The following is a 15,505-nucleotide window of genomic DNA, read 5'->3' as shown; positions in this document are numbered from 1 at the left end:
TTATAACCTGATATTAGGGAATTGCACTGCCAGCAATAGATATCTGGTGTGATTGATCACTGGTACCACTACAAAATAGCAGCCTGTATTCTGTGAATAGAGAGAGCTGAGATGGTCCATTAGTACAATGAAAGAGATCTTCTGCTTGCTCCGTTCAGCTGATACAGACTGCCACAAACAGCCGCGGCACCGCTGCTTTATCCAGTTCTTTAAAGAGAACAATCCGGGTATTAAGTATTTTTTTTTTAGGAAATTGTTTCTAATAAAGTTCCTTAGAATAAAATTTGGTAGAGTCTCACTTTAAGCCAATCAGGGTTTGTCATTTTCCTGCAGATGGAGCAGAATAGATTGCTTCATCTTGCTGACATTCTCCCCTTGTCACATTAGCTGGCTCTCTGACACCTCTTCCAGGCTGTAGATGTCAGTAATCCCACACCTCAGGTAATATCGCAGGTACAAGACACCTGATCAGTCCCCGTGTGAGAAGTGGATTGTACATCCAGCACCAGGGAACTCTCTGTCAACTGCTGTCCGTACCTGGATAACTGCAGGGATCATTCGTTTTAGTGTATTCTTGTATTCTTGCTTTACATTTAGTATATAAGCTTTACAGTATGCCACATGTTATAGTAATAGAGCGGTATATTGATTAACCTATTGCAACACATTTAGTCCCAGTGTCTGAAGGACATCATACCATTAGAAGATGTCTGAGTTTTGGTTAATTTCGGTTCCTGGTGATAAGACCAATTTAGCAGCTATGGACAGGATGACTACAGTGACTTCTAAAGCCAACCTGTCCAGCAATGCAAAGTTCATCATCCCTGACCTAAAGGTAAGGAAATAGTTACCAAATATTACCAATATTGCCAAATATTACCAAATATTGCTATGGTGAAATAAAGAGTAGAATGAGCTGTTTGTTTTAGTTTAGAAAAAAATAACAGAAAAAAAGTCATTGTTTTCAAGATCTCTGCTTGCTGTAAGTGATTGGAAACCCTTCCTGGCCTAGTATTGCTTGCACAGCTAGCAGTGGTTACTATTCTATTCAGTCTCTGCAGTCTTCTTCTCTGTGCTAAACACAGCAGTCTCACGAAATGTCTCTCCTGTTCAGGACTCTAGGCTGTAAATGAGGACAAGTTTTCAGCCTCTGGAAGTAAACATCAATCCATTCACTGTCAGCAAGCAGATATCTGGTGAGAAACTGATAGTAGAAACTTGCAGAGCTTTTAATTGTACAGTGATTATGATTTATTCACATAAACCTGGAAAATCCCTTTAATTAGAATAACTAATCATCATCTCTACCTAGTGATAATGAGGTGGGCGAAATCTATGACCTGTGACATTGTGTTATACTCTCTCTATGTTACAATGGTCACTTGTCTTCTACATCTTCCAAATAACCATTTACTGAAAACAGACAATGAAAGCAGAATATTCCTCATTTTGTTTCCAAAATAGAATTGTTATTGTTGTAAAAGCAACACCTGAGATAGATAGATAGATAGATAGATAGATAGATAGATAGATAGATAGATAGATAGATAGATAGATAGATAGATAGATAGATGATAGATAGATAGATAGATAGATAGATAGATAGATAGATAGATAGATAGATAGATAGATAGATAGATAGATAGATAGATGATAGATAGATAGATAGATAGATAGATAGATAGATAGATAGATAGATAGATAGATAGATAGATAGATAGATATGAGATAGATAGATAAATATGAGATAGATAGATAGATAGATAGATAAATATGAGATAGATAGATAGATAGATGATAGATAGATAGATAGATAGATAGATAGATAGATAGATAGATAGATAGATAGATAGATAGATAGATGATAGATAGATAGATAGATAGATAGATAGATAGATAGATAGATAGATAGATAGATAGATAGATAGATAGATATGAGATAGATAGATAAATATGAGATAGATAGATAGATAGATAGATAGATAAATATGAGATAGATAGATAGATAGATGATAGATAGATAGATAGATAGATAGATAGATAGATAGATAGATAGATAGATAGATAGATAGATAGATAGATAGATAGATAGATGATAGATAGATGATAGATAGATAGATAGATAGATAGATAGATAGATAGATAGATAGATAGATAGATAGATAGATAGATAGATAGATAGATAGATAGATAGATAGATAGATAGATATGAGATAGATAGATAGATAGATAGATATGAGGATAGATAGATAGATAGATAGATAGATAGATAGATAGATAGATAGATAGATAGATAGATAGATAGATAGATAGATAGATAGATAGATAGATAGATATGAGATAGATAGATAGATAGATAGATAGATAGATAGATAGATAGATAGATAGATAGATAGATAGATAGATAGATAGATAGATATGAGATAGATAGATATTTTTTATAAGGTAATATATCTAACACATTTTGTTCTTGCTCAGGTGGGGACTCTGGACGCTCTCATTGGACTTTCAGATGATCTGGGGAAACTTGACGTCTTTGCTGAAAGGTACAACATCTCTTGTTTACTGCACACAATGTCAGGAGATGATTGTTTTCACATACACACAAATCTTGACTGAACCAAACCCTTGCTTGACTGGTTCTGGATCTAGAACTCATCAGAAGTGGCTGGAGTCGGCCCCGGGCGTGTTTATATGTGTCTCATCATGGTTTAGTGCTGAATGTACTGATACTGATCACATTATAGACCCAAAAGTCAACTTCATTGTGCGTTTTACATTGTATTCAGAGGTCTTCTATACTGTTTTGTTTATGCAATATACCCTGGGCTTCATGTATGAAAACGAATGCAGACAAAAAGTGGAGAAACAAATTTAACACAATTACTATATTTTACTATACATTTGACAAAAATCATCAATTGAGATATGGGATCCTTCTATAATATATAACCGGTCTACCGGTGGAAATTTTTATGATGGACCGAGAGCAAACGCCACAGTTATTCTTTTTACTACAAATAATATTTGCTATTAAACTTAAATAATGTGCCTGCCGGTACTGTATATCCTACATGTACATCCTGCAGGTAATGTATATCATACATGTCCATCCTGTAGGTCCTGTTTATCATAGATGTACATCCTGCAGGTCCTGTATATGATACATGTACATCCTGCAGCTCCTGTATATCATACATGAAAATTCTGCAGGTCCTGTACATCATACATGTACAACCTACAGCTCCTGTATATCATACATGTACATCTTTCAGGTCCTGTATATAAAACATGTACATCCTCCAGGTCCTGTATATCCTACATGTACATACTGCAGGTCCTATATATCATATCATAGGTGTACATCCTGCAGATCCTGTATATCATACATGTACATCCTACAGCTCCTGTATATCATAGATGTACATCCTGCAGGTTGTGTGTATCAAACATGTACATCCTCCAGCTCCTGTATATCATACATGCACATCTTTCAGGTCCTGTATATAAAACATGTACATGCTCCAGGTCCTGTATAGCCTACATGTACATACTGCAGGTCCTGTATATCATATCATAGATGTACATCCTGCAGCTCCTGTATATCATACATGTACATCCTAGAGGTACTGTATATCATACATGTACATCCTGCAGCTCCTGTATATCATGCATATACATCCTGCAGCTCCTGTATATCATACATGAACATCCTTCAGGTCCTGTATATCATACATGTACATCCTGCAGGTCCTGTATATCATATATGTACATCCTACAGCTCCTGTATATCATACATGTACAACCTACAGCTCCTGTATATCATACATTAACATCCTTCAGGTCCTGTATATCATATATGTACATCCTACAGCTCCTTTATATCATACAAGTACAACCTGCAGCTCCTGTATATGATAAATGTACATCTTTCAGGTCCTGTATATAAAATATGTACATCCTCCAGGTCCTATATATCATAAATGTACATACTGCAGCTCCTGTATATCATATCATAGATGTACATCCTGCAGCTCCTGTATATCATACATGTACATCCTAGAGGTACTGTATATCATACATGTACATCCTGCAGCTCCTGTATATCATGCATATACATCCTGCAGCTCCTGTATATCATACATGAACATCCTTCAGGTCCTGTATATCATACATGTACATCCTGCAGGTCCTGTATATCATATATGTACATCCTACAGCTCCTGTATATCATACATGTACAACCTACAGCTCCTGTATATCATACATTAACATCCTTCAGGTCCTGTATATCATATATGTACATCCTACAGCTCCTTTATATCATACAAGTACAACCTGCAGCTCCTGTATATGATAAATGTACATCTTTCAGGTCCTGTATATAAAATATGTACATCCTCCAGGTCCTATATATCATAAATGTACATACTGCAGCTCCTGTATATCATATCATAGATTACATCCTGCAGATCCTGTGTATCAAACATGTACATCCTGCAGGTCCTGTATATCATACATGTACATCCTACTGCCTAAAACTGCCGAGATACATCAGGATGATGGAGGATCGAGGCTGAAGTAAAGGCTTTCTTGAGGCTAATAAATGCGGATTCTGCCTCTCGAGTCCACACCTTGGCGTTCACACCCTTCTTGGTAAGGGTAGAGATGGGAGCAGTCAGTGAAGAGAAGTTTTGCATGAACTGCCGGTAGAAATTGGCGAATCCCAGGAAACGCTGTATGGACCTCAGGCCTTGAGGACGTGGCCATTCCAGGACGGACTTTACCTTCTCAGGATCCATCTCGAGACCTTGATCCGAGATGACATAGCCCAGGAAGGAAAGAGAATTATTTTCAAAGACGCACTTCTCCAGCTTGGCATATAAACAATTCTCCCTTAATCACAGTAGAACTTGACGGATATGCCTCTGATGAGTCGTCGGATCTGGGGAGAAAATCAAAATATCATGGAGATAAACTACAACACAGGCATAGAGAAGATCTCGAAAGATATAATTGACGAATTCCTTGGAAGACCATGGGAGCGTTACACAGTCCAAATGGCATCACCAGGTATTCGTAGTACCCGTCTCGAGTGTTGAATGCCATCTTCCACTCATCCCCTTGATGGATTCGGATCAAATTATAAGCCCCACACAAGCCTAGTTTCAAAAAAATTTTGGCTCCTCGAATACGGTCAAACAGTTTGGATATAAGTGTCAACAAGTATTTGGTTCTTGACCGTGATCTGTTTGAGAACACGGTAGTCAATGCAGGGTCGAAGGGATCCGTCTTTCTTTTTGATGAAGAAGAACCCAGCCCCGGCCGGTGAGGAAGACTTTCGTATGAAACCCCTCTACAAATTCTCCTTGATATAGGCCGACATGGATAGGGACAATTGCAAGGAGAGAGGATATACCCATCCACGGGGGAGGGAGGCATTAGGAACCAATTCAATGGGGCAGTGATAAGTCCGATTTGGAGGCAGCGTGTAATGGCAGGGGGTAGGGAGACGGACAAGTGAGCCCTAATCTACCCGCCACTCTGTCCCTGCCTACTTGCAACGACCCGCCCTAGGCGACGGGGTACAACTGGGCGGCGGTCCCTGCGCTCAGTAAGTGCACGACAAACACGACAAACATACAAGGAACACAAGCAAGGAAAAGGGGCCGTTGCCCACGGCAACACCGTGAGCAACCAGAGTAGTGAACGAGCCGAGTCAAGCCAGGAGTGTGCGAGGTACAAAACGAAAAGCAGAAGCGTAGTCGGTAAGCCAGGGTCTGTAAGGAGCAGGATCAAAAAATAGCAGGAGCTGTAGCTGGGCCAGGAAACCACAAGGAGGGAAACACAAGCAATAACAAGCACCGAGGGACAGGAAGTGCAGGCTAAAATAGACCGAGGGCGGGAGCTAGCTGAGTCTGGCCAGGTTACGATAGGCTCTCCCACTCCTAAGCCTGCCAGCCTGAATGGTGGAAGCAGGAGTCAGTCTCAGGGATGTATTCTCAGGTGCTGACTGATTAGTTCTGGGAGTTAACCCCGCTGTGCCTGGCAGATCCTTTACACAGCGTCTCAGCCTCCCTCTTGCTGAAGACATCTGTAAACTGAGTGAAATGGGGGCAGTCCCGCCAATAACTGAGGCAGAGGAAGCTGGACAGGATGGATCTGCAACAGACAACGACTGCAGCACTTGGAGCCCCATTGGAGAACCTCTCCAGAATTCCAGTCCAGGATTGGGGCATGCAGTTGAAGCCAAGGCAGGCCCAGCAGAACAGGATTGATGGCCTTGGGCAAAACAAGAAATGAAATTAGTTCAGAATCAAGGGCTCCAACTTAGAGCTTCAACGGCTTGGCAGAGGCAGTCCATTCACCGAGGCAATAGCTAAAGGTGTCTCTAGGGGAACTGTTGGCAACTGAAGATGATCCACTAGCTCCTTTTGGATGAAGCTTGCCGCGGACCCGGAGTCTAGATAGGCAGAAACCCGATACGTCCTCTCGCCGGATACTATGGTCACAGGAATAGTCAACTTGGTACAGAATGCTTTATTTGGTACTGTTCCACCTAGGGTTGTCTCTCCAACCAATCCTAGGCGCTGGGGTCTCTCTGGCCTCTGGGGACACAAACGCACAACATGGCCTCCGAGGCCTCAATACAGACAAAGTACAGAAGTGCATCTGCGTTGTCTCTCCTGGGTAGACAATTTGACTTGGTTCATCTGCGTAGGATCCTCTGGTGGGACGACTGAGGAGGATAGTAAGGATTGCTGGAAAGTAGAATCCAGCCTAGGAAGTTCTCTCTCCCGGAGAACCTCTTGAGACGCTCCCGGATCTTCATGTCAACCCTGGTGGCAAGTAGGATGAGATCGTCCCGGGTAGATGGCAGATCGCGAGTGGCCAGCTCGTCTTTAATCCCAAAAGACAGTCCCTGCCAGAATGTGGCCACCAAAGCCTCGTTGTTCCAAGTTAATTCAGCAGCCAGGGTACGGAACTGGATGGCATACTCGCCCACGAAGTTGTGTCCCTGGTGTATGGTCAGCAGGGATGCAGCAGCCAAAGAAACTCTCCCAGGTTCCTCAAAAATCAAGCAGAAATTCTGGAAGAAGCACAGCAAGTCACGGGTGTCTGGTCCCTGATGTTCCCACAGAGGATTAGCCCATGCCAGGGCTTTGCCAGTAAGGAGAGAGATGATGAAGGCGACCCTGATGTCATCAGAAGAGAAGGCCCTGGCATGTAGTCTGAAGTGGATCTGGCACTGATTCAAAAATTCCCTGCAGGTCCTCGTGTCTCCGTCATAACGAGGAGGTAGCGGCAAGAATCACAGGGGATCGGCACTGGTACTGACAGGAAGTGTAGCAGGAGGAACAGCAGAAATGGGTACGGTGACGACTGTAGTTGGAGCAACCAGCCAATGAGCAATGGCGTTCACCGACAGGAGGAGTTGGTCTTGCTGTGACTGGAGGTCTTGCATCTCGGCCAGCATGGCTTGTGTCGTCAAGGTCTCAGGTTGACCAGCGGGGTCCATGGCCTGAGCGTCCTGTCATGGTCTGTGGCACCGCCGTAGCAGGGAGCAGCAAGCCAAACCACAGAGCACCCCAGCAATACATGTTCCCGCATAAGGGTACCTGAATAGTCCAGACAGTAGCCAAGGCTTTGGCAAGGATGGATATGGGTGCAGCACGTTGCGCCAGACGTGGCGGATCACACAGGACGAGGAAGATGGCACTGGACGTGGCAGATGACAGCTAGTGCAGCACGTTGCGCCAGACATGGCGGATCACACTGGACGTGGAATATGGCACTGGATGTGGCAGATGACAGGATGTGGCAAACGACAGCAGGTGCAGTAGACACGACTCCAACACTAGTAAGCACAGGAACAAGAACACGGCACGGGATACAGGAACAGGTAACAGGGCACAAGTAACAACTGGAACGGGAATCACTAAGGGACCATTTGCAAGACTTGGAATACACTAACAATGCTCAGGCAAGGATCAGAAGGGCAGGGCCCTTCTTATAGTCCAGGAAATAATTTGAGTTGATGATGATGATTGTTCACATGTGCACGCGCTGGCCCTTTAAGACCGGGCACGAGCGTGAGCGCGCATCCTACGGGACACAGCGTACTGGAGCGGAAGTGAGCGCTGACGTCTCCTAGGAAGGAGGTGTGAGCCAGCGCTCACTGATCCATGGCTGCGGGTGTCGGGAGGTGAGTAAACCCGATGGCCCGTGGCCATGGACGCTACAATTACTTATAATCTATACAATGAAAATTATATTTAAAGGTGAGATTTTCTGATTTAGAGCTCCAAATTCCCTGCATAGATATAGATTCAAAACATAACATCCGGTGGCCTGCAACATCCACTAGAGAGAGTGTAGGAGTATCGTGCATACATTTATACACTGACATCAATAATAACATAGTATGCAGTAAGCTCCTAAGCTCCCTCTAGTGGTGGCTGCAGGTAATCAGAATGTTATGTTTTAAATCTATGTCTATGCAGTATTTGAAGTTATGTATCAGTAAAACTGATCTCTGCCTACTATAAAAATGTATTCAAAAATAGAGAAAATGTTTGTAAAGGATCTGCGTGACACAGCTTCTGTGTCGACGCCCGTGGTTACTCACTCTGCACCTGCTCCTATGTCTGGTCGAGTGACCCCTTCTTCCACCAATCAGTCGGGGAGGCTGAGGAGTGGGAGAGCCTATCACAGCCTGGCCAGACGGAGCTAGCTCCCGCCCTCTGTCTATTTATACCTTCACTTCCTGCTCCTCCTTTGCCTGTGATTCTTTCAGTCTGTTTCCTGGCTCTGCTGCTGCTGCTTACTACTTGTCTTCTGCTTCATATTGACCCTGGCTTGACTGACTATTCCCCTGCTCTGCGTTTTGTACCTCGTCCACTCCTGGTTTGATTCGGCTCGTTCACTATTCTTGTTGCTCACGGGGTTGCCGTGGGCAACAGCCCCATTTCCCTTAGCTTCTGTGTACCCTTGTCTGTTTGTCTGTCATGGACTTAGTGAGCGTAGGGACCGTCGCCCAGTTGTACGCCGTCGCTTAGGATGGGCCGTTGCAAGTAGGCAGGGACTGAGTGGCGGGTAGATTAGGGCTCACCTGTCTGTCTCCCTACCCTGCCATTACAATGTTGGACCTAAAAACAACATTAGGTCACTAAGTCTATACAGGTTGGGAAAAGGGAAGTTGGGTTCTTTGACTAGAAACTTGTTTTCTCCATCTATACAGAACATGTTCCATGCCCAAAGGCCCCAGTATTATAAATAGCCCAAAGAAGGTGGAGGGGGCCTATTATAGATTTTTTCATTGGTGGCCAGGAGCTGCAATTTTTTCTAAAATGGAATTTTTCGTAAAATAGAAATTTCACGGCACAATAATGTTAAAGGGGTCGTACCAAAATCGACATTTATCCATAATTGTGTGATCGCTGGGTACCCCACTGATCACTAGAATAGGGGTCTCGAACCCTCCGTTCCTTCTCACTGCACCCCACACTGTGAGGAGGAACTTGAATGGAATGGCGGTCGACCATGCACCCTCCGATTCTTTCAATGTCTATGGGACTGACGGAAACAACCGATTGCTGTACACTTTGAATTGACTACCGCTCCATGCAATGTCTTCCTCACTGCAGCCATGCAGCGAGGAAGAACAGGGGTTTTGGGACCATCGTTCTAGCTATCGGTGGGGTCTCTGCAATCAGACACTTATCACCTATCTTGTGGATAATTATATTTGTTGATTCTCGGAATACCCTTTTAAGTTTTAGGCTTGAGCTCCCGTTAATTGATGATTATTTAGGGAGGAGTCCCTCTAGGTACAGTGCGGCTGTCGCTCGTGGTTATCTGTGGATAGAGTATCAGGTTGTTTGTAAACAGAGTCGAGTAGCCGTCTGAACTCTACTTACCCTGAGCTGTGCGAAACACTTACAAAGAAAGTAGACTCCTCAATATTTCATTAGGAAAATATTCAGCACATCCTTTATGGGAAGAAGGTAACATGAGGTAACTGACGGAGTCACTCCAGGCCACTTACCACCCCAAAATAATGAACCTTGTATCCTATATAACTACTTTTTCATGAACTTTATGACATGTGACCCATTGGCCATCTATTGACTACACAATGGCACCCATACTTGGATGTGGCATCATTTGCCCAGCCCAGAAAACTATAGAACATTGACGTAGGTGGGAAATAGAGCCTTAAAGGGGTAAACCCATATTTATAAATTGTTTTATATTGGATGAGGCGTATGTAATATTTATTTCTGAAATACATAATCATATCTTTGCTATTATTCATTTTTCCTGCAGCCAGAAAGCTCAATAGTTCTCATAGAGAATTATTATGTTTTTAGGCAGACAACCCCTTTTTACATTGAACCCGGCACAACGTTCAGCCGTTCACATCGTGTCAGGTGTCAAGTTATCAGCAATTGAAGTTACAGGTCATCTATGAGAAGAGGTTCTGAGGCTGCGTCCTTATGACAACACCTCGTCTCTTATGTTACGGCAGTTTACCCTGGACAAAGGGGCTTTGTATGGATCCAAATCTCCATCCAAATTAATATCCTCATCCTAATTGATGCTATTCAAGTGAGTTACGGTGTGGATATTGATGTGCATCAAGATTTAAAGGGGTATTACAGTCTCCTGTATTCCAACCCCTTGGACTTTGAATATAGCGGAAAGGTGCATACCCAGCCCCTGCTCCATTCAAACCCCTCCTAGCGGCTGTCTTGTGACTGGGGGGAAGGGGGGACAACCCCCCACCGATCTAATATTTTTTACCTATCAAGTAGATAGGTGAAAAATGTTGGAGGCTGGAATACCCCTTTAACCCCTTCCGTCGTTAAAGCCGCATGAGGACTTCAATTTTGCAGGACGAGTTGTAGATTTTCATGGCACCATTTATTGTCCCATATAATGTATTAGGAAACTGGAAAAAATTATTTGTGGGGTGAAATAGGAAAAAAACAGCAATTCCTCCATCTTTTAGGGCGTTTTGTTTTTGCAGTGTTCACTGTGCAGTAAAAACGGCATGTTAACTTTATTATGCACATCAATGCCATTACGGCGATACAAAATCTGTATAGTTTTTTTATGTTTTACTACTTTTACAAGGAAAAAACAAATTGTTACAAATAAAACTTGTTTTGTGTCGCCAGATTCTGAGAGTATTGAGCGGTGTGAGGGCCATTTTGGGGTACATGAGACTTCTTCATCACTTTGTATTCCATTTATTGTGGGAGACGAGGTGACCAAAATACAGTGATTTTTATTTTTTTCCGGCGTTCACTCTGCGGGTTTAATATTGTTATATTGTAATAGTACTGACTTTTATGAACACAGCGACACCAGTTACGTTAACTTGATTTTTTGACTTTGCTTTTGGGGGATTTTTTTTTTTACCTTTAATATATATATATATTTTTTATATATGAAATAAACTTTAACTGTTTTTTACTAGTCCCCCTAGGGGACATGAACCAGTGATCATTGGATCACTCACATGATATACTGCAATACTAATGTATTGCAGTATATCATGATTCTGACAGCCGCCTGGCAGACTTAAGGGCCTTCATTAGGCCCCCAGGATGCCATGACGACCGGGGCCAATAGCACGTCAGATGGGGCCGTCCAGTCATTCTAACGATTTAGATGCCGCGGTCGCAGTCGCGGTTGACTGTGACATCTATGGGGTTAAACTAGCGAGATCCGTTACACTCAAGTCTCGGCTATAAGATACAGCCAACACGCTTGTTCTTTGGAGCGGGCTCAGCTCGTGAGCCTGCTCCATACTCCCCCACCCGAACTCCACCGCATATATACGACAAATGTCGGGAAGGGGTTAAGAGACTATCTAATGCTATGTTCACATCTGCGTACAACGGATCACAACAGCGCACCACAGCACCCATTGACTTATAATGGCGTCTCGCAGGTTTCTATTGTGTTTTCCATCATTGTGATGGCAAAACAGATGTAATTGCCGATGGAGCCTCCAAGGCAGATTTGAACAGCACCTTACACAATGTATTTGTGATAATGCTGAACCCCCTGGTCGCTAATTAGAAAGTGTTATCATGGGGACATAGACACCAAAAAAATGCCAAGGGCAGTGATGTAGATAGAAAAGAGGGAGTCCTATAGGACGTATCCAGGACATATCCAGGTGTATGTCGGGTTGTGACATTTAATAATACGGGCACTGGATTCCTATGACAGGACTGTGGCTCCTCATGCGGTCTGTGCCCCTCTTTAGTGTTATGGGATACACAGCCGCAGCTCCTGTGTAACCAGGCAGTCAGAACCTGTCAGCGCTGTCCCTGTCCAGGATAAGAGAGAGGGGAGATGTTTGCAGTGTGTCGTCTCATCTCCTGTCATTATTTATTTACTATGGCTAGTCTTTGGCTCTGAGTGTTTTTCCATGTCACTGCTGGACAGTGAAGATGGTTTTTGAAGCTTACCGTCACTTTAAACTTGTAATTAAAGTGTTAAAGAGTACACACTACATCTATATTTGAGCCACATTGGTACACTAAACTTTTAGGGTAATGCCCCTTTTGAGCTAAAAAAAAAATGACTTTTTAAGGGAAAATGATCTTTAATGTAACTCAGTTCATGTATATTGAACCTTGCTCCATGAATATATATAGTTAATTAAATTAAAAAAAAAGTTATGTTTTATGTAACAGGGCAGGATTTTAACCCCTTAAATGCTATGTAGACCTTTGAAAGTGATTTTTTTTTTCAAGTAAAAATGTCAGCCAGTGTGTTAGGTTCAACTTTCTAATTAGTTTTCATGAAAAAATATTTTTACTTTTTGGGATACAGCTGCTTTCTATCCTGTTTATAGAGCAGCTGTCTCGTTCTCTGAATCCTGTACCGTCAGGTCCGCGGGACTGACGGTTTCAGTGTCAGCGGGTCCTGGGTGTCTCTGACAGTTCATAACTTAGATGTGATCTATAACAGGTGGATCCTGTGCATCAGAGACACGCAAGACCCGCTGACACTGAACACGTCAGTCCCGCTAACCTGACGGGTTAAGGTCTTAGCGAATGATAGCTCCTCTGTATACAGTATACAAAGCAGCTGTATCTCAAAAAGTAAAACAATTTTTAATAAAAACTAATTTGAAAGTTGCACCAAACACACTGACTGACATTTAAAAAAAAAACAAACACTTTTGACAGTGTAAATAGCCTTTAAAAACGTCATTAAGGGGCTTATTTTACGGTTCTGTAGAAAAATCCCCACTCTGGTGGGCTTTCTATGCTTTGCTCAGGTCACTAGGCTTCTTTCTGTCATCCCATTGGCACCTTCCCGATGCGATTACGGTGTGTCGATGGGTTGCCATGGGCCTAGTATAGGCCTGCCACATTGGACAATGTCTTTTTGTTAGAAGGAAGGGTCCCCTGATGATAAAGTGATCACAACATCAGCTGTAATCTGTGGGTGAACCTGGCAGCAAGTGTAACATGTGCAGCGCTACAGAGAAAAGGAAGCATGACATCGCACCTATTGAAATTATTTTGCTGTCCATGTAATGCATGGACGTCCTGGGTCTCCAGAGCGAGAGAAACGCTTTGCAGAAACAATATTTTTCATACCTCCTATTAGGGAATTCTGAGTTATTAGGGGGAGTACTCTGTTTGAGATCCTCATCATGTGGCCAGAGTGGAGACAGGTTACAAAGAGTGTCTCTCGCTCTGGAAGACCTGTCCTGTATTACATAGAAACCCCATTGATTTATATGGGCACTGTGTAATTCTTAATTTCCCCTGTGGTGGCGCTGCGGGGAAATAGAACACTTACTGCCTGGTTTTCCCACAGATTACAGATGATCACTGGACACTTTGTGATCTTGTTATTGTTAACGGCCCTTCTAACAAGTAGGAATTGTCCAAAGCAGAGAAACTTTTAAACTGATCAGGCAATATACCAGCAAATATGTTGTCTACATTGTACGCGGGTGGGAAGTCAAAATTCTGCAAATATTTATTATGACAAAAAAGTCCAGATATTATGGAGAAGATGTATGAGCACATTTTACTCTGCCTCTACTCTAGATAACTCTGCTGTTTTGTTTCTTCTCCTTAGCGTAATTAAGAAAATTGCTCAGTATATAGGAGACGTTATGAATGACTCTGCCGAGAAAGCCCAAGAAAACCTACTGGCAAATGGAGGTAAGAGCTTGAAAATCCAAATGTTATACCTTCTATATGTTGAATGTATAGGTTTTCCTTAAAGGTATATAGACTCTGGTGTATAGACCATAAATGCAGTCTATTATCATGACTAGACCTGCCATGACTGACATATGCCTATGTTACTCGCATATTTAATAAAACAACAACAGGGCCCTGTCCAAATGAGAGTACAATCTATGGGCTCATGCACATGGCCATATTACAGATCTATCACATTCACAGACTATGAATCTTCCATCACATGACTTGCTATGGAGGTATTCTCCGCTAGAAACATTGCTTATGACACCATACAACAGTACGTGGAGTGCCTATGGGTCAGTAATAAGGACTAAGAACAGTAAGATTCCAAATTTGGGGAATTTTATTGAGGCTTTATGGTGTGGATGAAGGTCTAAAATAATTTCTGTCTTGAGTTTTGAGGCATAGTCTAGTAGAACAAGGAAGAGCGCGCCAGGGAATAGGGACATCTCAAGAGAAGTCCTGAAATAGTGCTTGGGAAGGGGTAAAAAGATAAGAAAACAACAGTGGTTCAGAGGAAGGCCAGAGAGATCGATTTTGAGGGATAGTCTAGTAGGGCAAGTAGAAGGGTTCTAGGGAACAGCAGTAACTCAAGAGAAGTCTCATAATAGTGAATGGGAAGAGGTCATGAGAAGAGGACAACAATTGGTCAGAGATCGGTACGGGAGTATTTGTGGATGTGATGTAAGGAATGAAGTCATTTGAAGGAAGTTGAGATCATGACCATTACTTCCTTTGACTTCTCTTATATATGGTTTGCAGGTCCTTTTCTCACACTGGGACCCCGTCGAATCATTTTTTATGCATTAGTGGTGGTCAGATCCTCCAAAGGGCAGAATTGTAGATGTTGCACAAAGATTTTCCAGCATGTTAAGTGTGATTGGTATTCTGTGATGGACATGAATGCATATATGTATTCTGAGGGGGAAACGTGGAGATGTTGGTGATGATCTTGCGGATGGGAATGGTGATCACCATTACAAGATGTGGTATTGGAACAACCTTAGTGTTTTGCTCAGAGATGCAGAAAATGATGAACTTAGAGCCTCACAGTTGATCTTTTTCCAGGCACGAAGAAGAAAATGAAGCACATGCACAGTATGTAAACTGCTCTTGTGTGCTGTGTGCTTCATTTCAGCATGGATTGTCCAGGCTCCGATGCACAGAGACCATGGCTCTAGTTGTAGGGGTACAGTGATCAGGTTACGATGGATGTGTGACATAATGGCCGCGTAGCCTGGTCACCATATCCT

The 15,505-nt window shown here is 42.7% G+C and overlaps 1 protein-coding gene across 2 annotated transcripts in view; it reads left to right on the top strand.

The window, feature by feature from the left end:
* The first annotated feature begins 692 nt into the window (after positions 1–692).
* Positions 693–15,505, top strand: part of ATP6V1C2 (ATPase H+ transporting V1 subunit C2) — a 47,807-nt gene continuing 32,994 nt past the window's right edge. Inside the window, exons 1-4 of one of the 2 annotated variants that reach the window (XM_075863884.1) lie at positions 693–835; positions 2,479–2,546; positions 14,122–14,207; positions 15,321–15,350. In XM_075863884.1, the coding sequence (XP_075719999.1) occupies positions 707–835; positions 2,479–2,546; positions 14,122–14,207; positions 15,321–15,350 (313 nt within the window). In that variant the 5' untranslated portion in view covers positions 693–706. The remainder of the gene's footprint in view (positions 836–2,478; positions 2,547–14,121; positions 14,208–15,320; positions 15,351–15,505) is intronic. The other variant, XM_075863885.1, reaches the window with a different exon arrangement.

The sequence above is a fragment of the Rhinoderma darwinii genome, chromosome 4 (genome assembly GCF_050947455.1).
Source record: "Rhinoderma darwinii isolate aRhiDar2 chromosome 4, aRhiDar2.hap1, whole genome shotgun sequence".
Lineage (NCBI taxonomy): Eukaryota > Metazoa > Chordata > Amphibia > Anura > Rhinodermatidae > Rhinoderma > Rhinoderma darwinii.
Note: the sequence above shows the minus strand (reverse complement) of the source record. Positions and strands in the feature narration are given on the sequence as shown.